Below are 24,846 nucleotides of genomic sequence, written 5' to 3'. Positions count from 1 at the left end.
GCTCCATCTGTGGCGTGCCGCTGGAGTGTAGTGCTCCGCATCTGGAGTCAACTACCGGCGTCTGCAAGGAGCTGCCGACTGATCTTCGAGCAGCGAGTGGCGCAATGCTTCAGACATCAGCATCAGCTACATCAGTGGTCTCCATGCGCCTTTGACGTGACCCGCATATGAAGAGCTTTGTGTCTGCGAAGATCCAAGCAAGATTTACTTCCTCCTTTGTCTTAAATGAAAAGACTCCCAACATGCATGCTATTCTTGTAAAGTAATCTTATCCTGGCTATGTACCTCTCCAGGATGATGACTTCCCAACATTCTTATTACTGTGATGCTCTCCAAAACTGTCATAATGACAGGATTACGGATTATCGGCATAAGTTGCCTAAGTTACAGTACAAATAATGTACGCCTCTCAAAACTGTTTTCTGACAGTAATGTTGTCTCATTGTGAATGTCCCTGAACTTTGTTTATATGATATGGAAAGTTGAATGAAGATTTCTAAATCTTATTCGCCAAATTATAAGCCGGCCCAAAAGCTCCAAAAAAGAGTATTGTCTTACTGTATTGTAAAGCCGAGAGTGAAAAATATTAGCACAAGGAACTGAAGGCGGACGGCAGGAAATAACCTTTATCAAGAGTCCCATCGTCCGAGCGTTGAAATACCGGTCTTACTTGAGTGTGCACGTGAAATGGCTTTTTATTTAGGTCATTGTGAGCAACCATGGCTTCCATTTTATAGCATAAGAACTAAGTCGGTATGTCGACAGGTTCGTGTCATCAGGAGCTTGTCTTCGCGATTACGTTCGAACAAAACGAGTCATAGGAAAAATAATGGTTGCATTTCAGGATGACTAAATCTCGCTGGGGAAATATTTGGCGAATGTGGGTAATTATGTCATTATTTGGAGCCAGTTAGGTTAGTCAGACATCGATATACCCGGGAAGGGTAATGACGAGCGACGTCCAAATATGGTCTCGTGATACTCGACTTCCGGTGACACACGCATAACGGCGGTTGGAGGGAAATTTATAATGTTTGAACGGGAATGAGCGGGAAAGGGAGTGATTTGCGTGCACAAACGGGTGGGAATGGTCAGAAAGTGTGTAAAGAGAGGTTCTCAACTTTTGAATTCTGAAAAATACTTAGAGCACTGCAGAATCTGCAGTGAAAAAGTGCGAACGTCTGAGCGTTATTGCTGCTTGGCACATCGGGCGCCTCTGGTGGAACACAACCAGCAGAACGCATTAATGTTCACCGGTCTTCTATAAGTAGTCTACAGGAAAGGAAAGGCGCAGTGTCAGTTACACGCAGAATCCCGCTGACACATCTGGCGGACAACACAGCAACACTCAGGCTTATGCATTTCTCCAGGGCAAATTCCGCACTGTTTTCGAAAATTGCTTTACTTTCATGTCACCAAAACTAAATTTTGCTGGCTCGTGAGAGTTCAATGAACTCCCCTAATACTGAAGAATCGGAACGTTTTGGTACTCTCGTTATGTGCCTATCCGTCAACCTTAGCGCCACGAGTTGTCAATCCGGTGATCAAGTGATCTGGTACGTGTGTTAATTGTTTTTTACACTTGACTGTCAAGCAGGTATTATTAATTTTATCATCTCAGAAAAACTAAGAGGTAGGCGGAGTGCTTCAGATTTCTCTTACCCAATTATAACATCGATAAAAGCTTAGCGCGATTGTTCGTAAATTTTTTTCCATTACAGTATTTCTTGAATGGCAGTAAGTAAACCGTTTATTGAAGCTTCTTGTGCTTGGTGTGTTTCGGTATAAATTTAATTATTAAATACATACATACATACATACATACATACATACATACATACATACATACATACATACATACATACATACATACATACATACATACATACATACATACATACATACATACATACATACATACATACATACATACATACATACATACATACATACATACATACATACATACATACATACATACATACATACATACATACATACATACATACATACATACATACATATGTTAAAGAGCATATGTTAAAGTGCACGTTAAAGAACCCCAGGTGGTCGAAATTACCGGAGTCCTCCACTACGGCGTCTCTCATAGCCTGAGTTGCTTTGGGACGTTAAAACCCACAAACCAACCAACCAACCAACCAACATACAAAAACGCACATTACTCACAGAGCAAAGCACTATACAAAACACTATAGGATACATATTTATAATAAACTTAAAAACATGATTCCCGAAAGAGGGGAAAAAACAATTGAAGGGGTGTTCTAATAAATAGTTTTATACTCTGTACTGGTCGAATTCTACTTCGATAAAGGTTCATGGTGCACCCACCACTTCAATAAAATAGCGAGGTATAGTACTGCACATATAATACAATACGTACGTGTCACAATTGAAATCATTAAACACAAGGAATGGCAAATCAAGTATTAGTTCTGGACGACATTTTTGAATTCGTTTATTTCTTTTCTTGAACACACTTGCAGATGTGTATGCAACGCTTATAAAATGCCTTTATAGGAAAAAGCTGCGCACCTGCACAACCTCGTTGAAGGAAGGAGCAAGACAAAGCGCTGACAAACCACGAATGATTTATTCAGAGTGCCTATGTTTAAGAACACGTGGCCGCTACTGATAAGGCGGAAATAAAAGCAGAAAACCAAGAAAAGGAATTTAATGTCATGAAAATAAATTCTAGTCCAACAGAAGGAACGCGAGTTCTCTTTTTTGATATGACGCCAGATGTAGTGCGAGCGCATACCGGAACTAGCTGCGCAATACTTTGAAAATGTTTGGTTTGGTTTGTGGTGTTTAATGTCCAAAAGCAACTCAGGCTATGAGAGACGCGACAGTGGAGGACTCCGGAAATTTCGTCCACCTGGGGTTCTTTAACGTGCACTGACATCGCACAGCACACGAGCGCCTTGCTCTTCGCCTCCATCGAAAAGAGGCCGCCGTGGCCGAGATTCGATCCCGCGTCCTTGGGAACAGTAGTCGAGCGCCGTAACCACTGCGCCACCCCGGCGGGGCAATTTGAAAAGGGAGAAAAGTAGAGGCAGATGTTATTATTTCAGCTCAGGTGTGATTTCGTAGTATTTGTGCATGTGTACATACTCCGGAGAAGCAGGTAAAAACTGTCCCCATCGGCACAAAGAAGCAGCGAAACAAATTTGTACTCTGCAAAGAAAATATTGTCTAGTCTCTACCTTTGGCCTCTGGCAATCGCTCTGTCGGACAAAGTAGTTGTCTTCTTAACGACATACTAAGGGGCACTGCGAAAATCTTAACAATGACACTTGAAATGTTGGATTCATTCCAATAAATGTTCGTGCTATCCGCTGGTCGAAGATTGTCAAGTTGCAGCGCTTCCCATAAATACTATATTACGAGACAGATCATTGAGGCTTTAGAGACTGCGAGGTTAGGCCACGCATGCGATAGCGCTCCGCCTATCGCCATATAAAAAATATAAACACGATTTCCTTGTGTTGAGCTAGAATCAATTTTATTTTTAATGATCAATTGGTTTTTCTGGGTTTTCCCGCGTTTTTATTCACATCTACTTAAACCGAGGCGCTCCGAATAAATCATCAATTCTTAGCGTTGTATGTTGTCCCTTCTGCAATCGTGGTTGTGCAGGTGCCTTGCTTATTGCCAGATTAATATTTCAACTCGCCCATAAGACTGCGCTGTTGCTTATATCCAAGTTGGCTTGGTTGGACTGGTAGGGGACGTTATGTCAATACCTTCAAGTCAAGTGTTTCGATTTTTCATTTTTCCGTTTCGCAGAACGCAAAGCGGGTGAGATGGAGAAGGCGCAGAATTTCTTTCCAGGCCAAGCTCAAGGCATCGATTTAAACACTTGAAAGCTCCCGCAGATGAGCTTGTTTCGTACAGTTATCTTGACCACCAAAGTCAAAACAGTCAGAATACTGCCGAATCCAATAAAATGAACTATTCTCATCGAACAAGTGTGCTACATTCTCTTACGTCTTCATAAGAACCGCAATGTCCTGATGTAATATGACAATTTTCACCCTAAGCGCATGCTGTGTAAAAAAAATTGCTAAAATAATTACTTTGTTTTGAGATCGTACCTGACAGTGCGTGTTTGCGAGAATGAGAAAAACCTTTATTTCATTTTAGCTTGACGCAGGGGGGGGGGGGGGGGGGGAGTTAACAGTCCGAACTTGCTATGACATCTTTACCTTTAATATTTGTGCGTGCTAAAAAACCATCATTTATTTTTGTTTCAAGCTAACAGCTTCGTCATTGTGGTGTCAGCGGTGTTTCTTTGCCTTGTAGTTACCGAAGCGATGTGCGCAGCGCCCAGCACGATAAATAAACGTGTTTTATTTTGTTTTCTTACTGTGCTCGTGAATCTCGGGAGCCCGCTATTTATTCAAAAATTATTTTGCAGGACACTGGCTCGATGTCCTAGATCGCCTCCGTGATCGTGCAAGGAAGCCGTTTCGAAGCATTGTTACACTTTAGCTTTTATTGGTCGGTCCTTTTGTTGTTTTTTTCTGCAAAATTATGTACCCCTGCTAAACAAATTCATCATTCATTTCAATGAAAACTACGTGCTGTGTGTGAAGCAATGGATATTTAGGTTCAGTCTGCTTGGAGCCCTAATTTCTTTTACGCAAAGAATGGTGCGTGAAACGATGAACAGAAGTTAGAAGAGCGTGGTTCCAAAAGGAAGATGCACGGCTGTGTTTATTTTCTTGAGGGCAAGCAGATTCTACGACAGCACCGATTGAATGGTAGCTGCCTTGTTTCAAATAGCCTCTGATATCAGCCAGAGATGAAGTTTTTAATCCACTTCACAGCTTCCAGAATGTAGTTGACTTTCTTGGGTATGTAGCGCCGAGCACACCGCTGCAATAAAGGTGTTTTAATCGGTTATACGTACATACGCAAAGTCCAAAATTACTATCGTCATCTTTGCCGCCAGGGCAAGCTACTAAATGAACTTTTCACTGGCACGGATGGTTTCGTTTAAGGTGACTATCAATTATTATCTCAAAGCAGGAAGAATTTCTTGAATAACATGCGCACCGAGCAAATCGTATTTATTAAGACAGTAATTTTTGACGATATACATATTTACAGACCACTTTTAATTCTCTCTTAAGAAAGGAATTCTATAACAGTTAATTCAGTTATGATTGTAGAAGTATACTGGGAAATTGCAGCACTAATCTTTTGTCAGCGCGCGTTTCGGTCTAGACTATCCCTCGACGCGGCTACTGCTACTGCTCAGTGCACTTCCTTCAGCGTCTAATCGGCAATACCACGTGCCCTTACAGATTGCAGAGGCTGAGAGCGCAAACAAAGAAGTTGTGTACGAAGCTTGATCTTCTCATCTTCTTGATCTTCTCAACATGAATTATGATTTTTAACCAACTACCTTAAACCTGTCAGGCCATTCCAAGCCCTGCGTGAACATGACTAATAGCAGAAAGGATAAATGTTTTGTTTTGTTTGGTTTATGGAGTTGAACGCCCGAAGCGGCTCAGGCTGTGAGAAACGCCGTGGTGGAGGGCTTCAGAAATTTCAATCGCCTGGGGTTTATTACCATGTGGTAACACCCCACAGCACACCGTTGGCTTGCTTTTGCCTACGTTGCGAAGAGGCCACAGCAGCCGAGATTCGATCTTGCGTTGTTGAATTGATCATACTGAAAATTAGCAATGAGCAGTGCGAGGCGAAGCTGACAAAACCAGAGCTCCCCCTTCAGCCCCAGCTGATTGGTCACGCCAGGAGGGCCGTATTTGCCAATGGGTTCCCGGACCTGGGTGAACCATCTGCGTAATCACTTTGCATCAATAACGTTTATTCTCTCTCTCTCTCTCGCGCGCGCAGCCGAACCACTGAACTAACTCGATGGGGCAGAAAAGAGTAGGGTTTTCCTGCCAGCTAAAAAAAAAAAATGAAGGGCTATTAAGTTTCCCATTGAAAACAGACGCGCTACAAGAGCCGGTAGCTGCCTTAACAACGTCTTTTCATTGAAAGAAATTTTTGTTGTCTAATTTTTATTTTGTATCTTTAAAGCTATTATTACTTTAACATCAGTACACATCCCAAACGCATGGTAGTAAGCTATACACTGTACAGAAATAGAGAAGACAAATTTTGGTTTTGTGGGGTTTTAACGTCCCAAAGCAACTCAGGCTATGAGAGACGCCGTAGTGGAGGACTCCGGAAATTTAGACTGTGCGGAAGACGTGGATAAATGTTTAGCAAGTGTGAACAAGTGCATTCCACGCAGCGAATTCTTGAACAGTGAATACCGCTGTTGGCCCTCTTGGTTAGAGCGGACATTTGTTGTCCCCGCACACAGTAATTTTGTTTTACGAATACCTGGATAAGCACATCGCACTATGCGTGCAATGCTCTATCGTTTGGTCAAAGATTCTGTCATTTGAAACTACTACAGTACTGGAGAAGCTAGCTGAGAGAACGTACCACTCATACCTCTGCCCGAGGCGGCAGTATCTTCTAGTCCACTTCAGTGAGACTTTAGTGTCAACGCGGTCGTTTAGAATAATTTGAGACCTTCTGGCTTTGGTGCGATTGTTTCTTTCTTTGGGAGCGTACTGCTCCATGAAGAAGGCAGCATCTTTCCCATCCTTCCAGAAATAGTATTGTTAGCTTCACAAGTGACAAGCGCGAATTAAAACGCGCGCGCAGTGTCTTCGGCCGCTCACTGAACTATTTAGCGACAACTCCATGAACGAAATCTTTCTCGCTGAAATGTCCGCTGCGCGCATCACGGCAATGATCACTCGATTCTTTTCCCAATTAATCTTGATTAACGAAGATTCTGCAAGCTTGTTTCGTGTAGGAATGGTTGCTGGCGTCGGGACGCGTATTGCCAAACCATATCCCGTAGGCGCATTGGAGCAGACGACGCTCTCAGCGAGCTAAACAGCGATTGTTGCTGAAAGGGCTTTCTGAACGCAACCTAAAGGTAACGTACACTCACTTTAAACGGCGATGTTTGCCTAAAGATGTTTCTGAAGGCAACCTAAAGGTAAAATGCACTACCTGAAGGCAGGAAATAATTACGGTGAAGGTAATTGCTTAGTGTAGCCACTGTAATGCCAATTGTTACTGAAAGGAGGAAGAGGAGGAAAGAACTTTATTCAACGCACAATTAAGCGTCGATAATGTCCTGGGCCGGAGTCACCAAGGCGAACTGGTCCTTCAGCTGGTCAGAGGATAACCAAGGTTGGGGGAGAAGGGTGTGGAAAGTGAGGTGACTATATTGCAACAGGACAGAAAAACATGCCAATCTAAGTTTGCATAATGTTCAGAACAATTTGGACATGTGAGGGAATGTCTGATTCGGTATAGAAATGATCGCGCAGGAGCTTACTAAGGATTATATTTAGTTGTATGCGTCTAAGTATGCGTATTTGCGTGGTAGTGAGGGCAACCCACTCTAGTATTTCCTGCCAAGAAAACCCTATGGCCAGTCACAATATCATTAATGATTGGCGCCGGAAGATGAGGTCCCCTTGTTGGAAGGCGTCCCACATGTTAATGGGGATGAACAAAGGGTGATTCCTAGTAGCTCCAGGACGAATGAAGCGGCTGGGCTAAAGCCAAAAGAACGCTCAGTTGTGGATGTGTCGGGAAGCGACCGGAAAGTTCGGTGTTGCAAGGAGATATATCACATAGCAACATGGAATGTAAGAACTATGACGCGAGGTAAACTGGATGTCGTCAAGCGAGAAATGGGCAGATTGAACATTGATATCTTGGGTATCAGCGAGCTCAAGTGGATCGGAATGGGAGAATTTATTTACAGCGACCAATATGTCTTTTATTGTGGGCACGTATCCAGGAGAAGGAATGGGGTCGCTCTCATTGTATAAACAGAAGAATGGGCAAAGCAGTGCTAGGGTACAACCCTAAAAATGACCGAATGATTTCACTTCGGATTTAGTGCTAATGCGTGGACAAGCTGCCTTACTTGAACCTCGCGTAGCCCAGCGTGCTTATTGACAATGCGGGGAACTAGATGCGTTAGCTGATTGCAAACTTTAACGGTTGTAGAAACATTGGCCTGATTAGTTGACTCATGATTCAGTAGTCCAAGGATCCGGCAGGTCGATACGCGAGAGATGGGGTGACCTGCCATTGTCAGATTGATTACATGGTTATGCTGTCGTTGATAGCGTGTTTTTTCAATCAGCAGCAATTCCGATATTTTGAGGTGCGGGAAGTAGCCCTACTTTGTCAAGATATTTAGCGACTGCATCGATATCTTACTGTAAGGTCTCCTCTACTGCTCCAGGAGATGCAGAAATGAACCGAAGAGTAAGGTCGTCTGCATAGAATGTATGTTTTAAGTTTGGGATAGACGCTAGAATCAAGATAGGGGAGCAATTCTAAGGTTAACAAGGGTGGGTGACAGAATAGCATCCTGAGGAGAGCCACATGTGAGGGGGAAAGAATCATAATGTTACGGAAATGTGCGAGTGAACGCCAATTAATGGTAACCTGCACTCACTGAAGGCGGAGAAAAGATTCAGAAAGTCAACACAAGAGTCGAACAGATGTTTCAATAGCATCACTGCGGGGGTGCGTGGTTGTAGTCCATGACGCCTCAAAACTACGAGAACAGTGACATTTAAACGCGTTGTTATTCGTTTAGACAATATATCGACAATTTGTCTCCAGATAGTGTTGCTCAGAAGAATCAAGCGCCAGGAATCACGCGCCAGAGCGTCGTCTGCTCGAGCGCTCCTACGGGACATTGTTGGGTAATAAGCAGCCGGGACTCCTCGCTATCCTCCGGGTACAAAGCAGTAATGGACTGTAGCAAAAGTTTAAATAAATTTCAGCGGCCTCAGTAACGCCGCAAGATCAAAATGTGTAAGATTGGCAGTCTTTATCAACCAAAGCTACATATATAGACGCGACTATTAGCGTTTAAAACGCACAATGTCAATCGAGAGTCAGCTACAGCAGCAGTAAGAGGAGTCACGTGATCCCATTTACTCTCCTGAGTCGACATTAGCGCCGTTCGCTTCAGTGGTGGCGCTCTCGCCCATTGCGCGGGTGACTCAGAGGTGCCGTCGCAGCAGCCCCAGCTGCGCATGCGCCAGGAGGCAGTGACGTCACACGGTGAATAGCTGGAGCGCGGAGGCCACCATCGACTCCTCAGCCGTGTCTTTTAAGAAGAGAATGGCGAAAGCATAGCCTTCCTCTCCTATCATTTATTTTTCATCGCTTGCCTCTTAATGGCGTTTGTTGCAGTGCTACATGTCATTTCAAAAGCAATACTACTCCCATTTTCAGCCACGGTCGGTAGGCATGTTTGACGTTTAATGACCCTAGATGGCTGTGACGTCATACCAGCTGCGAGAGATGGGCTACCAAGTCGAGTCATCCGGTGGCGGCGGTCGGTAGACACGGCGCACCGCGGATGATATATGACGTCATACCAGCGGCGAGATGAGCTACCAAGTCGAGCCGTCGAGTGGCGGTGGCCGGTAGGCACAGCGTGTTGCAGATGGAGCTGCGCTGCTACCGAGTGAAGCCGCTGCTATCACCTCTTCTTTCGCAGTTGATAGGAGGAGGAGGAAGACGATGGGCATATAAATGCTCGCGCTTGCTCAGCTGAGTCTGACCACGGTAACCTCGGCACCATGTAAGATGAGGAGATGAGGTGGTGAAGTGTGGCTGTTGATGGTCCTATGGGGCTGGGACGGTAGGTCAACGCCGCTTGCGGTTGGGGCTAGCCAGCCACCGATTGTTTATCTGTTGTAGGCCATCATCGCACCCGCCACCGCTTAGGTGGTGGATGACGGCTGTTGCGGCGCGCGTTTTCTCTCTCTTCTTTTTCTTTCTTCTCTACTTTTTTCTTCTGTCCGCACGAAGTAGCGGAGGTGGCTCAGATACAGAGCCAGTAGCAGGCCTATGCATTTTCTTTTCCTTCTTCCTACAGCCACAACAGCTGAGGCAGGGAAGGTGGCTAATCCTGGCCCTGATGGGGCTGGGACAGGTAGGTCATCGCCGCTTGCTGCGGGGCTAGCTGCCACCGAATGTTTATCTGTTGTGGGCCGTCATTGCACCCACCACCGCTGCGGTGGTTGACGACAGCTGTTGGTACGCCTCTTTCTGTCCACCTTATTTTTATTTCTTCTATTTTCTCTTCTGTCCGCACGAGGCAGCGGAGGTGGCTCAGCTACCAGGCCCATGCATTTTAAGACGAAAACGTTTATTGGCTCATGATGTTGTAGACAAAGTGTGTCCTGCGTTTGAGGTGCTCTGATTGGCCGAATTAGGATGCGTCCCTGTTATCTGCAATACCACACTTGAACGCCGGTCCCTCCTCAATATACGAAATAATCTTTCGCGCTATGTGGAAGATGGCTGTTCCTGGACCTACGGAGCTGGGACTGGTAGTTAAACGCCGCTTGCGGCGGGGACTAGCTTGCTACCAAATTTTGCAGCGGCTGTCGCGTAGCGTTCCTTGGCGTGCGTTAAAATGTGGGATTGCCGATGGCAGGAACGCTAGAGAAAATGAGATTTTGGGAGGAAAAGCGCAGTATCTGTCCCACTTTATCCTAGATGTGTGCGTTTGGATGGTATGCCATTGCTCCTGTCGCGTGGCGTTCGTTGGTGCGTGTTCAAGTGTGGGATTGCAGATGACAGGAACGCTAGACAAGAAGAGACCTCAGGCTTTCGCCTTTCCTGCTTTAGTTGCTAAAGTCTCTCGTAATTTTTCATTTCCTTCTTCATACAGCCACAACAACAGCTGAGGCACTCGCTAGGCATTCTGATAAACAGAAAGAGAAGTCATGCCGTCTCGATGAAGCCAGAAAACGACAGCGGGCTACAGAGACAGATGAAGAAGGGGAACAGCGTCTCGCTCGATGGCGCGATCAAGATGCAGCTAGAAGAGTGCGTCGTGCTTCTCTTGAATCGGCCTCAACCGGTGACGACTCCAAATGGCATGTAATGGACGCTTTGAACTGTCAAGGCTCTGTGTTAACTGTGCGGTCAACATGGTACACCACAATTGGCAACACTATGAGCTGAATTATAGCGTAGCCATGCTGTTATTGCTTTCGCAACCTACCAGGCTTAACTGACGGCGCAGTCAGAATGATTGCGGCGATAGAGTAGGCAGTCACGATTGGAGTGGTGGGCTTGACGGACGATAATGCTCTTGATGAATGACCGGGAGTAGGACTTGAAAGTCCAGAAAAGCACTGATCCACGGATCATTCCGCAGTTCGGTGGCCATGTCGACAGTGTCAAGCGACAAAACATCGTAAGGGCAGATGCGGTCAGACGAAGAAGCGCTAGGCAATAGCGGGCGAGAAATAGCGTCGACATCCGTATGCTTCAGAACTGATTGATAAATGACATGGATGTCATACTGCTGAAGACAGAGAGCCCAGCCGGCAAGGCAGCCGGGTGGATATTTTAGACCACGCAGCCAGCCAGCGAAGCATGGTTATCGGTCATTATATAAAATGGTAGACCATATAGACACGGACGAAAACTTGTAATGGCCCAAATATTTGCCAAATATTCTCTTTCTCTTACAGAATTATTACACTCCACTTTCGTCAAGGTTCGGTTGTCGTATGCCACCATACACTCGCTGATACCAGGTTTTCGCTACAAGGACGGCACTGAGACCAGTACAGCTGGTGTCAATGTGAATATCTGTAAGTTCAGTCGGATAGTCGGATTAAAGTGGCGGAGAATGAGAGGCGAAACCAAACGGCAGCGTAAAGTGTCGAATGCATTATTCGCAGGCTGGTTTCCAGGCGGAAACTTCGGAGCTGCCGACAAACAGCAGAGCCAAAGTGGCGATGATAGACTGGAAACTCAAGATGAAACGTCGAGATTACCGACATAGGCCGATAAAGCTGCAGAGCTGCTTCACCAAGGTTGGCTTCGGAAACTGCAACTACGAAATTTGGTTCGATCGGGGAGAATGCCATCCTTTGAAACAACGTGGCCTGAAATTGTGAGTGTTCGGACGGAAACGAGGCAATTTTGCAAATTCAACTGAAGCCCTGCATCGGCGGGATACGTAAGGACATGCTTCAAACGGAGAAGGACAGAATAAAAGTCGGTAGAAAAACTACTATGTCTTCTAGATAACAAAGAGAGGTATATGCCACTTGAGCCCGCGGAGAACAGCGTCCATCAGGTGTTAGAAAGCAGCCAGGGCATTGCAAAGGCCAAAGGGCATAACGTTTAACTTTTATAAGCCATCCGGTGTTATAAAGGCAGCTTTCGAGCGGTCAGAGTCAGCCATAAGCAACTGCCAGTAGCCAAAGTGTAAACTCAGAGGAGAAATACTCGGTTCCCTGAAAGCAGTCCAGGGCGTCGTCGATCCGTGGTATAGATAGACGGCTTTGTGCGCGTTCTTGTTTAGCCTATATTAATTGACGCAAAACGAGATGAAACCATCTTTCTTAGCTACCAAAACAACCTGAGAAGCCCACGGAATGTTAGATGGCTGATGACACCCCGGCGAAGCATATCGTCCATGATTTCAGCAATGACTTGGCGCTCCGAGGGTAATACACGATAAGGACGCTGGCGTAAAGGTGCGTTTGTACCGGTGTCGATTGTGTGGGTAACGATTGACGTGTGACCCAGAGCTGTGTTAGAGAAGTCGAAGGAAGTAGTGAAGCTCTGTATGAGGGCAGCGAGTTGGTCGCGATGCGCGGATGGAAGATCTGCGTTAAGGGCCTGTTGAAAAATTTCGTGTGGTGTCGAAGTGGTCGCTATAACGCAAGGGCTGAGAACGTTAACATCGAATGAAGTAGGCATGTGAGCAAGGGTATATACAGGAGCGGGATGAAGTTCTCCAATATGGCCGAGACACTCGCCGTGTAGCAGGATGGACAGGCAAGAACATGTATTTGAGACGTACGTTGCACTAAGGCCATCTTCGAACTTGAGGACCTTCAAACGAAAGCAGGAGGCAGGGATGGCATGAAGAGTCGTTGGAAGGGATGAGGAAGGCAGTCGAAGTAGTAATGTTTTCACAGGAGGGTGGAACGAGGGCTGCGGAAAATAGAGGAATGACGTTGGCGGGAGAACACAGATGACTTGAACAGTTCGAACCAAGCGCAGTTCTTGCCCCGGGAGCTGCGACTGTTAGTTTCCCTCAACAGCACCTATAGAACGTCGGAGAAGAAGGATGGTGGACGGCGACGAAGGGAAGATGATTGGCGAGTGGTATACATGTGGAGGTCGCGAGACACCAAGTAGGAACCGGGCGGATTTCTCGGCAAGGGCTGCTTGGTATCGTAGGAGCAGTTCTGGAGCTCAGGGCGAGAAGGTGAAAAGCGTTGGCGGCAGAGGCGTGCGACATGTCCCGGCAGCCTGCAAGAGTTGCAGATTGGCCGGTTGTCCGCGGTACGCCAAGGATTCTTAGGGTGTTGACGTATCCTTGGTACAGGGACATGCAATACAGATCATGCTAATGGGGTAGGATGGAAAGAAGGGGCCGGCTGGTAGGAACCAGTTGCGGAGGCCTGGCCGCAACTTGGGCCCAAGTCAAAGGAGCAGTTACTTGCGGCAGGACGGGGCTGGGCGGCAGCACAAGGCTTGGCGGCAGGACATCAGCGATGTGGTCTTGTACGACACGCCGTATGGTAAAGGCCAAAGACGGAGCCATGTCAGGAACAAGGAGGCCAGTACCTTGTAGTTGAGGAATCAGGGACAGCTGGCGGGTGACCTCTTCACGAACGACGGCCTTGATTTATTGAATCAAAGGACTGTCCTCTGATGAAGTAGAACCGCCCAGTGCCAGTGTAGAGATGATGTCTTCGCAAACACTAGACCGCAGGGTAGACGCGCGCCGCTTACAGAGCTCGTCGTATCTCTGGCAAAGTGTAATACCTCACTGACGGTGGCAGAAGTTTTCGCCCATTGTATCTGAAACGCGTCTTCAGAAATGCCTTTCAGGATGTATCTGATTTATCCGCTTTGGACATTAGTGAGTTGACACGTTTGCACAGGTCTGGTGAAGGTCTCTTCAGCATGCTGAGTGCTCTGACGCAAGCATTGTTCTGCCCAGAGCTTGATAACTGAAGTACGGCCGAACACTTCCACTAGAATTCTTCTTAAATGCAGACCAAGATCGGAGGTCTGCCTTTTGGTTTCTAAACCAGAGGTTCGTCACGCCAGTAGGATAGAAGATGACGTTATTTAACTTGACAGTATCGTACCATTTGTTGTAGCTGCTGATACGATCATACACCACCAACCAATCGTCAACGTCGTGGTCGGCCGTACTACTGACGAGGCATCAGTCACGCTGCCATACAACACGAGAATACAGGACCGTGAATGGAACGGGCGGCGATGTAGAGGTGGTCTCATCGGCATGGAGGACGCAGATGATAATTGGCGTCTTCTTAGTTCCAGCGTGGATGGAACCGTTCCTCACAGCACCTCCACTAATTGTAGGGGTGTGCTTATTCAGGCAAACCAGATTGATCCAGCTGCTCAGGAAGAACTTTCACGAGAGCGTTCGGCGTGCGTAATTCCGTCTCCTCAACGGTAGGGTCCCGCAACTTCTTTCTCCTCACTGGTTGCCTCTCAGCGGGTTAAATGGTGGTAGTTAACAGGAGGTGTCTCTGAACGCAACCGAGAGGTAACGTACGTACACCCACTGTAGGCAGGAAATGATATATGGTGAAGGTAATTGAATAGCGTTACCATTGTCATGCCATCACCTCGTGGCTCTGTTCGGCTGGTTTGGCGTCTATTAAGAATTAGACACCACATAAAGCAACCAAAAGGGGAACACCCCCCAGGAAAGATCTTGGCAGCTTATTTTAATACTGAGGCTAAACAAAACTAAAAAACGTTGCACTTAGTGGATTCGAACACATACTTTATTCGCTTAGTGCTGAGGTAAGCAGTGTCAATCCACTGCGCCACTTTTTTTCTTTATTTTTTTGTACCAATTCGTGCAAAAAAGAAAAGAAATTGCGCCACTGAAGCAACGAGCACCGCAGTCGTTAAAGGCGCTGTTATTAATTTTTACAATATTTTCGCTATCTGTCGCCAGGTGATGCTGCTCAGAGAACCCTACCGTTGAAGGAACGGAATCACGCATCCAGCGTTGCGAACCACGAAGACAGCGGCCAACTTCTTTGTCCTCGGGCGCGCCAGCACGTGATGCATGCCGATGACTATACCGACAAAGATTGGCACACTACAACAAGTTACAGTTTAAGTATCAATTTATCTTATTATTCGTCCACCATAAACATCTTGTGGCTGCACCCTTCTATAGTCATGTTGGTGCTTTTGTTGCTTGGTGTTTTGTACTATTTTATTGGTATTTTAGCATTGTTCATTTTGTTTACCATTGCTTCTTTCATCGAATTCAGAGGCTAGGTACTATCACATTTGTATTCTCTAAGCAAGATAATATAAATTCGCATATTCTTCTCTTCTCTAAAAAGAGAATAATATAAGGCAAATTTTGCCCCTAGGCGTTGCGGCTTGCATCCGTTTGTGACTGAAGAAAGCGCCGTTTTGATCGCAGTCCGGGTGCGTTAGGCTTTCCTTCGGTTGGAACTCAGCCACTTCGCCATGGCGGACGCTCTATTTTACTGAGCAGTGGGGAACACTTTGACGGTATATGTCGCATTTGATCACGTGGCACTGGCAGACGGAAGCAGTCCAGCGACAAACGCTCGCACTTCGCGGCAACCCTGGCTTGCTAAGTATGCGTTCAGAAGGATGCACTTACCGAACGTCCCACAGTGATGTCAGCAACAAAATTGAAATCTTCGCTTTTATCGCAAAAGGCGAAACAGTCAAATTGCGACAATACTTTGTCACACTGTGGTCATTGCCTAACAGAATACTCTCTAATGGCTATTGTTCCTGTCACGAAGTCGTGCACGCATTCAAATATTTCTCACGTTATGAAAAGCATATTTGTTTTCTAAATCTGTTAGAAAAATGTTTGTAACAGTAAAAAATGTCTGCTTCGTTTTTCAGCAGCGCCTGGCCTTTTTGAGTTACTTACTCGATATGAATTAGCGACCCCATCGATGTCGATGTTGTACTGCCTGGGTGAGTCCTTCGTCAGAAAGAAGAAAACATCTGTTAGCTTTCTCACATCAAACATGCTCTCATTCATGCTTAGCGCAGAAGTCTGCACAAATGTCATTTATGCCAGAACATTTGCAAAGTGAAACATAAAAAGCTTGCTGAAATGAGAACGGTAATAACGGTGTTACGTATTTACTTTGACTTGATAAAAAAGAAGGTTCAAAAATTCTGAAATAACCTCTACAATTGTTTTTATTAAAGCAGCGAAACATGCACATAGAAACAGGAAGGTAACGGGATTGAGGAGCTCAGTTCTGTTACATTTTTTGCATCCTTGCGTGCTTCGAGCTTTTAACCAGACTAAATGCCACCAACAAGCCCAATAATGCGTTATTTTAGGACCTGTACAAGACGCGTGTACCACTAATTGTCGCTATTATCATTCTTCCTTGGAACCAGCTAACAAATGTAGAGAAAGGCGACGCACCTTAAACGCAAGTTCAAATTTGCAATGTAGAGAATGATCTCTTTGATTATAATAGTATCTCACGTTCGTCCACATAAAGAATTCCCCTATTATTTTCTTGCTGTCACTAGAGGATCGCCTCCTTCTTATATTACTGGAAGCGTCCCTTACGGGATACAGGGTTATCCAGGCGTGTGCCATCCTAAGTACGCAATCAATAAGTCCATCTTCGTAGCTTCGAGATGCCTGGAAGAGAAAAAACTTGATAGAAAAAAATGCATTAATGGCACAAATCAGCGCCAAATGGTGGAGGGGGCTATTTTAAAATAATACTGACGTTTCTTATATCATCACCAATGGCGTAGCACATTCGCCAAGATGCGCAGAGCCGGTCCGCATGCTGCATGTCAGATGTTACACGTTACTTGACTGAACAAACAAAAACAAATTGGGTATGATCAAATGTTGGCAACGTGAAGAGAGAAAACATTCATCATAACTGCCGCACGTGACGGTCTAGCGTTATTCTGCCGTTCTTCTACCAACATGTGATGAAGGCACAGATTTAGGTAGTCAGCCAAAACTAGCGGAGTGTTTTATTCACGTGACACAGTTAGGGCTTCTATGCAGCAGAAAATTTGACGTCAGCTTTGTCGCAGTTTGCTTTTTGAGCGAAAATTTTGGGGAATCAAGATTCCCGAGCGTAAGCATGATTTCTCATAGTTCGAAGTTCTCAGAACCCTGTCCAGCACTGCCGGGTTCTCTGTCTTTAGCGCCAGTGGCTTACCTCCGAGCTACGTTCATTGGATGGTCGGATTCGGACTGACAGCTGGGCTGAAGCGAATGTATAGGCGGCTTAGCCGGCGCACCAGCCATAGGAAGACTGACGAGCAAGCACCGCGAAGCTGTTAGCCCCTTAGAGGAAATCCCGTAATATCGCGGCGTGACGTCACTCACACTTATTAGACCTAACGCTGCGAGCGCGCTCAAGGTCCCGTTGATGAAGATGAAGGATCATGGAAGACATGGCGTAGGGGGGCTTAGGCTCTAAAATTGCGATCATTTCCATGCAGGAATTTGGCTGGCGAGATGGCTTGGCGTTAATTGCTTTGCTATTTGTGGGACATCATGAAATGCACGACGTGGTTGAACTGTCGGGAGGGGTCGTCTGGGGTAGCTTCTTCAACGTGGGAAGCGAACCTGGGGCCCTTAGATAGAATTACTTATATAAAGGCAATTGTGCCGTCTTTCACCATATGTGGTAGGCTATGTCTGAATGCTATGAAGAGAATGGGTGATTTGGACGCACAAATTAAAAGTTTAGTGAATAGGGGAGTAGAAAAGTGCATGTACACAAGTCTTGAAGGGGAGTCGTTAAGACCGTTGCGTCATACCCTTAAAGACGAAGCTTAAGTGTCCTGCAATGTTCTCTGTTGTTGCCGTGGGACCTGACTTCTTAAATGGTTGCTAGGCTAAGAATATGGGCCATGTGGAGTAACAATTTGAAATCACCTGTGGTGCGAGCTTACTGTTTTGTAGCTCTGGAGCACGGGTCACAGGTGGATACGTTGGATCGGGATAGGCAACGGGACTTTCACAGCGCGAAAAAAATGGCAATGTCCCCCACGCTTACTTAGAGGATCATCCACTGTGCATGACTTGTGTTGGTGACTAGGAATCACCTCAAGGATTAGAGTAAAAAGTAAGCCTCTGCATCGTTATTTACGGTAGCTTCACTGGAAAGAGCTGTACGGGGTCTCTTTTTCAGTAAACAACTTTTAGGCAGCAATCAAAGCATGCTGGCGCTTAGTTAAGTGCCAAAGAAAGGCTGACTTGAAGTGCGTATCTCTTCGCCTTGGTTTGGTAACACCTATCATTATTAATAACAAATGGTAGTGCAGGAGAGGAAGGGGCGGCAAACAAAAGCTTATAAGACACTGGGAGGATTGGCGTCCCACTATCGTGAGAAAGATTCGTGATAAAGTCAACAAAACGACGAACTGGAGTATGTTGAAAACTCTGGCTGCAGTATGAGTAATTCACGAAATTTTGTGAGTGCAGGAGCAAAAGCAAACGAAAAGGGAAGTTCGAAAAAGGAAGCTCGCATTGCGAGCTCAAACGTGCCCCTGCTGTCAACCACGTCTTACTCTGAAGGCATTTTGAAGTGCTGCCTACTACCGAGTCGCTACAGGTTGGAACGAAGGCTAAAAAGCAACTGTTTGCAATAGTTTGTTCTGCGAGAGAATAAGGAAAATGAAATCACCTTTATAATTGCGGGCCTAATATTCTGAACGATTATTTCATTTTTGCAGTTTAGAAACATGTCCGTTGCCATTCTGGTTGCCTTCGCCATCTCCAAGGGGTCTGCAACAACGAAAATGAAAACACAATGGCATTAAGATTGCAAAAGTTTTTGCTGAAGGCAAAGAAAATGTTTAAATGTTTGAAATATTGCATAAACATCGTGTGGAACCCCTCCTCTTCGGCAGTCCCGACTACAAAGATGTGCCTCTTTTGTGGTGACAGTACAGGCATGAATATTTCGTTTCGCCAGGAATTCTGTGCGAGTTTCCTTATTGGATGTCTGAAGGTACGATTAATACCTTTAACTTTTGCAATGACCCCCGCCGTCGACGCAGAAAAGGAGCTTTACTGTAGCTCTAGTGATTCCAGAGAAATTTAGTGACCACTCGGTTGACACAAATGTGACAATGCCGTGTGCCAGCAGTTTCGAGCGAATAAGAGAGCATTACAATTTTCAGTGTCATCTAATATGTTGTTAGGCATTAATATTCACTGGACTGTTCTACAAAGGCCTGCCTCAAAATTTGCTCGTATTACCTGGGTATTAGAGGCTTGAGGTAGACCGAAAAGCAATGTCAGTGCGCACGCAAGTGCCATACGTGTCCTAATAATACGTTTATTAGAGATCTAAATGTTGAGTACGTGAATGCGTCTTTCAGCTGTACAAAGGGCTACTGAACCTGTCAGATGATATCGGTCTATTGCCTGTACCACTCACGCGTTGTCTATTCTTATATCCCAGAGATAACAGTTTTACGAGGCTACATGACCCAAAAGCTTTTCGTCTTAGAAATTCCAATTCCTTCGCCTTGCTTGATAACTTGTCATTTCACCGCAGTTCTTTCGAATTGGTATTAGGCAGTTAATTAGTAAGTGTTTCAAGTAAGTTTGGTTTGGTTTGTGGGGTTTAACGTCCGAAAGCGACTATGGCTATGGGAGACGCCGTAGTCGAGGACTTGACCACCTGGGGTTCTTTAACGTACACTGACATCGGACAGCCCACGGACGCCACTCCGTTCCGCCTCCATCGAAATGCAGCCGCCGAGGCCGGGACTCGATCTCGCTACTTTGGGCACAGTAGTCGTTCGGCGTAACCACTGCGCAACCCCAGCGGGGCTTCAAGTAAGTGCTTTTAGTAAGTAAGTAGTTTGTACGTAACAGATAGTAAGCTGATCGTTCTGTACTTGTTCAAGTGCCTGCCATCCACTTTCTTAAGGATTAAAAGGATTTTAGTGTTCTTCCATCATTCCTGTGCTCTTGCGCTAATCAGACACTGCGAATAGCGGTTGACCAGTTTCTATAGCACAATTACTTGGCCATCTTTCAAGAAGTCTGCAGTTACCTGATCCTGCCCAGCAGCTTTCCTCCTTTACTGCTTAGGATGCTTTTTTAACTCGTACTTACCAGCGGAAGGCTTTCTCTGCTCGTCTGCTATTCTCTTCACCGTCCTGGGTATATCGGGTGCAGTACAGATAACTGTGGAACGCTTCCACCTCTTCGGCTATTCTATTTACATCACCCATGATGAATAAGAGGGCGCAGACGGAACGTGAACACTGAGAAGAATACAACAAGACAAGCGCCGTTTTTACAACTGGTTTAAAGGGAAAAAATACGAACTCTTAAATATGAACAAGTATCTAACCGACAAAAGATACAGTCAGTTAAAAAATCCAGGAGAAGAAGAAAACAATGTAAAAATCTTCGCAGATATTCTATTTCTCTCTTAGATAGTGAAATAAGTTACAGCTCCTTGATCTGAAGCTGCAGTTCATCCACACACATGTTGCCAATACTGGCCTAGATAAAAAAACAACTGCTCAATTATAGCTCACAACATCCAAAACTAGTTAAACATGAAATGGCAGTTTCTTGTCTCAGATCCTTCCTTGCAAACTCACGCCCACATGTTCTCACTGATAGCTTCAATATCGAAGTTTCTAGATTGTCAAACGCAGGTTACCCCAATAATGTCGTTCCACAGTCATACAATAAGTTAATGAAATGGGTCAAAGGCCGCGTATTACCCGCTCAAGGGAACTTGAAGAAGCGTGTTGGTCATCCCATACATGCATCGCCTGTCACATGGGTTAAAACAAGTCACAAAAATATATGGTGTAGGAATAGCCCTGTCCGCCCCTTTTAAGTTAGGAAGATTATGCCATCTTGTGCAAAGAAAGGCAGAAGATGTAGACTATAATTCCCGCACCTGCAATGTAAAGCATAGAGTAAGGTTTGTGCGTTGTGAATCTGGTATGGCGTACAAAATTCCTTTTCTCTGTGGTTTGGCTTACATAGGACAAACTGGGCGATGCTTAAATATTCAACTTCGTGAACACAAAAATGATAACTCTTCTGGGGTGAGTGAACACCTGCGAGAGTGTAATAATTGCAGCCCTATCTATGAAGATACACAGGTCTTATTTCCTCGTCATCTGCAAATAACCAGAGATGTTATGGAAGCGTTCTACATTGCATCATATGGTAACTGTGTAAGCAAGCATTCGGTTTCACTATCTAAGTGAAAAATAGGATATCTGCGAAGATTCTGACATTGTTTTCTTCTCCTCCTGGATTTGTTAACTGACTTTTTTGTCGATTAGATACTTGTTCATATTTAAGAGTTCGTACTTTTTTCCCAGAAACCAGTTGTGAAAACGGCGCTGGCCTTGTATTCTCCTCTGTGTCCACGTTTTGTCTTCGCCCTCTTATCCATCATGAACAGCTTTCGATTAGCCTAACTTTCCATTCTGCTGAATTACATCGCCCAACAAGTCTCGCAGCGCATACATGTAATATCTCTGTATGCCAAGTTTCCTCTTGACCGATTTCAAACTACCGCCCTTCTTTTACCATGCTTGATTCTTTCCATGCTATACTTCGTTATGTCAGAAAATTTGCGCCTCTGATTTGCTTTGATAGCTCGGCCAGTTGTATCCTCTCTTCTGGTTTGAAGGCTTTCATGCTTTGGCCTTTCTTAATCAGGTTCTTTGCTTCCTTACAAAGTTTTCGGGTATCCTGCCTAACTATGCTTCAGCGTACTTCTATCGCGCACTCAGTAATAATCTCTCTGAATTTGGGGTTCTTTGATTCTACAATGAAGTCGTATTCCTTGGATAGAGCTGAATATCTCAACGTCACCCTACTGAAACATCCTGTATAAAATTCGTACACGAAATCGTATACAGTTTTACTGTACAGGATCTGGGATATAGGATCGGGGGCTATTTCAGCAAGTTCCTGTACTGCCCTGGAAAGTCCGGAATGAAACCGCGCGGAGCTCTGATACCGGAATGGCCTGTATGGTTGATGGCCCTCGTTTCCGGAAAGAAACGCGTCGCCAGGGTGGAAAAAGCATGCAACAATATAAAATAAAATGACTACATTTAAAAAAATAAATAAAATAAAAATAAAAGAATTGTACTACCGAATGTGGAATCGAACCTCGGTCCTTTGCCCCGCCGGGGTGGTGCAGTGGTAAGACGCCCGACTACTGTGCCGGAGTTCCCGGGTTCGAACCCGACCGCGGCGGCTGCGTTTCGATGGAGGCGAAACGAAGAGGCGTCGTGTGCTGTGCGATGTTAGCGCACGTTAAAGATCCCCAGGTGGTCGAAATTACTCCGTAGCCCTCCACTACGGCTCCTCTTTCTCTCTTTCCACTTTCATTCCCACCTTCCTCCCTTCTCTTACGGCGCGGTTCGGGTGTCCACAGAGCAAGTGTGACAGTTACTGCGCCTTTCCCTTCCTGTGAACCAATTTAACTTTAACCTCGGTCCTTATGGTCTTCAGACGGGCACCTTAACCACTACTGTTTTTTTTATTGCCTGCTTAGACATACATCGCTACACAACAAAAGTGAAAAAACACTTGAGAAGAATGTACATAGTGTCGGTATGGGCTAAAACTTCCAGCCAAACCTTGACTGATGTAATTGGGCTAAAAACTCTTCTTGTGCATAAGGGGCTCAATTCTCGATACCCATTCGGGCGCCGGGTACACATTCTTGTGGGTTGCCACGAACGCAACAACGGATTCGCAGAAGTATTGGCGTGCCGGCCTTGCATCAATGTCGGCGTCTCGCGCTGCCATGCAGGCTTTCCATATACAATGCAATCCCATCAGCATTACTGCGTCGAAAGGGACGCCTTCATCATTTTCCACAGCTAGGAACCGAATTCCTCGGGGGTCTAGTGGCAGGTCTTTTTTCAGTGTTCTTTGCAGTATGTCCCAAAAGAACACGCCACCTAAACACTCCAAGAAGACGTGCTCGACGGTTTCGGGCTTTCTGGATAAAAAACAATGCACACCCCAGGCAACGTACAGTCCCTTTTTCTCCATCCAGGTTTTTACCTCTAAGGTTCCGGTGTGGAGCCTAAAGAAAAAGGACTTTGCGCCTGGAGCCACATGTATTCTCTTTACGCGCTTTAAAACGTCGCTACCGGGATTGGCACTGTACGTGGTGCGATACAGTGGTACAGGAAAAACTACGTCTGCAAGGTCCTTGTACAACTTTTTGCGCTTTACTACAGCTAAATAATCACGTGAGGATCGCGCACTTAAGAAATTACAGGCCGCCACGACCTCCTTGAGAAAACCAACAACACGTGCTGTTACGTATTCGGTAGAAATAACAAAATCGGGTAGGAGTTTGCTTAATCTGATCTGTAACACAGTGCGTAAAAAAGGGTCCTTCACGTCTCGAAGGAAGCAGAAACGATTAACTACCTGCCGCAGGTATAAATGGCGACAAGCCAAGGCCTCCATTACTAACACTACGGAAGAGGTTTGTACGGCTTGTCCTCTCCCATACCGACCCCCACACAAAGACAGGGAATATGCGGTGAAACTTTTGCACATTAGCGCGCGAGCAGTGCAGAACACTTAGCACATACCACAATTTACTAACAAAAAACACATTGCACACAGTGCCGCGTGCGAACATGGACAAGTCCCAACCTTTCACCCTCTCCGTGCTATCACGCATTTCCCCAACTTGATTCCGCCAGTAGGGCTCACTGTCGCGGTAAAACTCTAACGGAGCGCCTAGGTACTTCGCGGGTGTACTAAGCCATTGCATGTTGGCGAAAGTACCAGGGGTCTCTGGCCAAGCACCATGCCAAAATCCAAGGCACTTAGCCCAATTGACAGCACTACCGCTGGCAGCACAGAAACGCTTCACAATATCCACAGTTTTCAAAATGCTCTCATAGTCAACGCAGAAAACCGCAACGTCGTCGGCATATGCAAGGAGTTTGACCTCGGCTTTCTGTAGTTTGAAGCCTTTGATATAGCAACTCCCGATGATACTGAGGCAAAGGGGCTCTATGTACATATCAAAGAGTAGAGGCGAGAGGGGGCAACCCTGGCGCACAGATTTTTGCACCTCGATGCGCGCTCCCACCGACTTGTTGATTATTAGCCGCGTTGTGCAACCACTGTACGCCATTTTGACACCCTCTGTGATGACTGTTCCGACGTTTACATGTTGCAAAATAGTAAACAGAATTTCATGTGGCACTCGGTCGAACGCTTTCTCCAAATCGAGCTGGAGCATTGCGACGCGCATGTGTAGAGCATCGCAGCAATCCAGCACGCATCGCGCCGTGTGGATGTTTGTGAATATTGATCGGTCTCTAATACCGCACGTCTGATGTGGTCCAACTATATCCTTCATAACCGTTTGAAGTCTTTTAGCGAGTACTTTCATGTATATCTTATAATCAACATTGGTTAAGCTAATAGGACGATAGGCAGTTACTTGCCTTAATGCGGCTCGATCATCTGTTTTGAGGATCAGAACTGTATGAGTGGACAGGAATGAAGGCGGTAGACGCTTTCGTTCTTAAGCATCATCTAAAACTCGAACCAATATAGGCGCTAGTTCCTGCTTAAAAGCTTTGTAAAAATCGGCGCTTAATCCATCTGGCCCCGGGGATTTCCCTCGTGTTAAGTCGTCAATTGCCAGCTCTAATTCATCGGCTGTA

The 24,846-nt window shown here is 45.7% G+C and overlaps 1 protein-coding gene across 1 annotated transcript; it reads right to left on the bottom strand.

Moving 5' to 3' along the window:
* Positions 1-4,818: 4,818 nt before the first annotated feature.
* LOC146195700 (uncharacterized) lies at positions 4,819-18,914 on the bottom strand. The gene is made up of 5 exons (XM_084596260.1): positions 18,822-18,914; positions 16,896-16,958; positions 16,730-16,804; positions 16,067-16,120; positions 4,819-4,902 (listed from the first exon to the last, which is right to left on the bottom strand). Exons 1-5 carry the CDS (start codon positions 18,909-18,911, stop codon positions 4,819-4,821), a joined length of 366 nt encoding a protein of 121 aa, XP_084452386.1. The 5' UTR covers positions 18,912-18,914.
* Between the last annotated feature and the right edge of the window lie 5,932 nt (positions 18,915-24,846).

Source organism: Amblyomma maculatum, chromosome 3 (assembly GCF_055883805.1).
Source record: "Amblyomma maculatum isolate TAMU_Amacu chromosome 3, ASM5588380v1, whole genome shotgun sequence".
NCBI lineage: Eukaryota > Metazoa > Arthropoda > Arachnida > Ixodida > Ixodidae > Amblyomma > Amblyomma maculatum.
This window is presented reverse-complemented; position numbering and strand designations above follow the sequence as displayed.